This window comes from Meleagris gallopavo, unplaced genomic scaffold (genome assembly GCF_000146605.3).
Source record: "Meleagris gallopavo isolate NT-WF06-2002-E0010 breed Aviagen turkey brand Nicholas breeding stock unplaced genomic scaffold, Turkey_5.1 ChrUn_random_7180001888367, whole genome shotgun sequence".
NCBI classification, from domain to species: Eukaryota; Metazoa; Chordata; class Aves; order Galliformes; family Phasianidae; genus Meleagris; species Meleagris gallopavo.
In genome coordinates, this window is record NW_011152155.1 from 6,761 (window position 1) to 9,097 (window position 2,337).

General features: G+C 61.5%; 1 protein-coding gene across 1 annotated transcript; it reads right to left on the reverse strand.

Annotated features, from left to right (window-relative positions):
- Positions 1 to 539: 539 nt before the first annotated feature.
- Positions 540 to 1,659, reverse strand: LOC100551229 (tubulin beta-7 chain). Its single transcript, XM_003211199.4, has one exon. It carries the CDS (start codon positions 1,465 to 1,467, stop codon positions 571 to 573), a length of 897 nt encoding a protein of 298 aa, XP_003211247.3. The 5' UTR covers positions 1,468 to 1,659; the 3' UTR covers positions 540 to 570.
- Positions 1,660 to 2,337: the final 678 nt, after the last annotated feature.

A 2,337-nucleotide genomic window follows, 5' to 3' on the forward strand; every position in this document is an offset into this window, starting at 1 on the left:
TGGTGACGACACCGAAGGGTGGCGGTGATGATGATGATGGCCGACATCATGGTGACGACACCAAAGGGTGGCGATGATGATGATGGCCGACATCATGGTGACGACACCGAAGGGTGGCGGTGATGATGATGGCCGACATCATGGTGACGACACCGAAGGGTGGTGATGATGATGATGGCCGGCATCATGGTGACGACACCGAAGGGTGGCGGTGATGATGATGATGGCCGACATCATGGTGACAACACCGAAGGGTGGCGGTGATGATGATGATGGCCGACATCTTTGTGATGAAGGTGCTGAAGGAGAAGGACGCCGACATCAAGAGCTCTTCAAGGTGACCAACCAAGGGGCGACGACGACCAACGTCTTCGTGGTGACAGAGCCGAAGGACGGCCACGATGGCCGACGTCTTCACGGTGACAATGGCGAGGGACGATGGCGGCCATGTTTGCAGCCGGGAGCACGGCAGAGGGACGAGGGCTCTCCGAGGACGACGCGGGAGGACGAGGGCTCTGCGAGGACGACGACAGCGATGACGACGGCCGAGGACGAAGGCCGGCTCCTCTCTTAGGCCTCTTCTTCGGCCTCCTCGCCGAAATCCTCCTCCTCCTCGGCCGTGGCGTCCTGGTACTGCTGGTACTCCGACACCAGGTCGTTCATGTTGCTCTCGGCCTCGGTGAACTCCATCTCGTCCATCCCCTCCCCCGTGTACCAGTGCAGGAAGGCCTTGCGGCGGAACATGGCGGTGAACTGCTCCGAGATGCGCTTGAAGAGCTCCTGGATGGCCGTGCTGTTCCCGATGAAGGTGACGGCCATCTTGAGGCCGCGAGGCGGGATGTCGCACACCGCCGTCTTCACGTTGTTGGGGATCCACTCCACGAAATAGGAGCTGTTCTTGTTCTGAACGTTCAGCATCTGCTCGTCCACCTCCTTCATGGACATGCGGCCGCGGAAGACGGCGGCCACGGTGAGGTAGCGGCCGTGACGCGGGTCGCAGGCGGCCATCATGTTTTTGGCATCGAAGACCTGCTGGGTGAGCTCGGGGACGGTCAGGGCCCGGTACTGCTGGCTGCCGCGCGACGTCAGCGGGGCGAAGCCCGGCATGAAGAAGTGCAGACGTGGGAAGGGCACCATGTTGACGGCCAGCTTGCGCAGATCGGCGTTGAGCTGCCCGGGGAAACGCAGGCAGGTGGTGACGCCGCTCATGGTGGCCGAGACGAGGTGGTTGAGGTCTCCGTAAGTGGGGGTGGTCAGCTTGAGGGTGCGGAAGCAGATGTCGTACAGGGCTTCGTTATCGATGCAATACGTCTCGTCCGTGTTCTCCACCAGCTGGTGAACGGACAGCGTGGCGTTGTAGGGTTCCACCACCGTGTCCGACACCTTGGGGGACGGCACCACGCTGAAGGTGTTCATGATTCGATCCGGATATTCCTCGCGGATTTTGGAAATGAGGAGGGTCCCCATTCCGGATCCCGTACCCCCACCCAGTGAGTGGGTCAGCTGGAAGCCCTGCAGGCAGTCGCAGCTCTCCGCCTCCTTCCGTACCACGTCCAGCACCGAGTCCACCAGCTCGGCTCCCTCCGTGTAATGGCCTTTGGCCCAGTTGTTGCCGGCCCCGCTCTGCCCTGAGGTGGGGAAGATGTGGGGTGGGGGCGTCAGCGGGGGGTGCGAGGCGGCCCCGAGCCCCTTGGAGACCTCCGTGCCATCCGTGGGGGTCTCTGCTGCCTTCCCTGGGGGCCCCCGAGTTCTTTGAGGTCACTGTCATCCCGTGGGGGGACGTTCTGAAGAGCTCTTAGGGACACCGAGGGGCCTGGGAACCCCGTTATCCCACGGGGTGACACAAATCCCACCCTTTGGGGACGTTATGAAGAGCCCTTAGGGACACCAAGGGCCCTGGGGACCCCATTACCTTGCAGGGTGACACAAATCCCACCCTTTGGGGACATTCTGAAAAGCCTTTAGGGACATCGAGGGCCCTGGGGACCCCATTACCTTGCAGGGTGACACAAATCCCACCTTTTGGGGACATTCTGAAGAGCTTTTAGGGACACCAAGGACCCTATGAACCCCGTTATCTAACAGAGTGACACAAATCCCACCTTTTGGGGACGTTCTGAAGACCCCTTAGGGACACCGAGGGCCCTGGGGACCCCGTTATCCCACGGGGTGACACAAATCCCACCCTTTGGGGACGTTCTGAAGACCCTTAGGAACACCAAGGGCCCCCTGGGGACACCTCACGTTGGGGACCCCGTTATCTCACGAGACAACCCTCATCTCACCCCTTGGGGACGCTACGAAGACCCCCATCACCCCCCAGGTGTGGAGCCCCCC

What these genes read in the sequence shown, in the direction of transcription:
- LOC100551229 (XM_003211199.4), bottom strand. Translation starts at nt 1,467, where the DNA reads ATGGGGACCCTCCTCATTTCCAAAATCCGCGAGGAATATCCGGATCGA.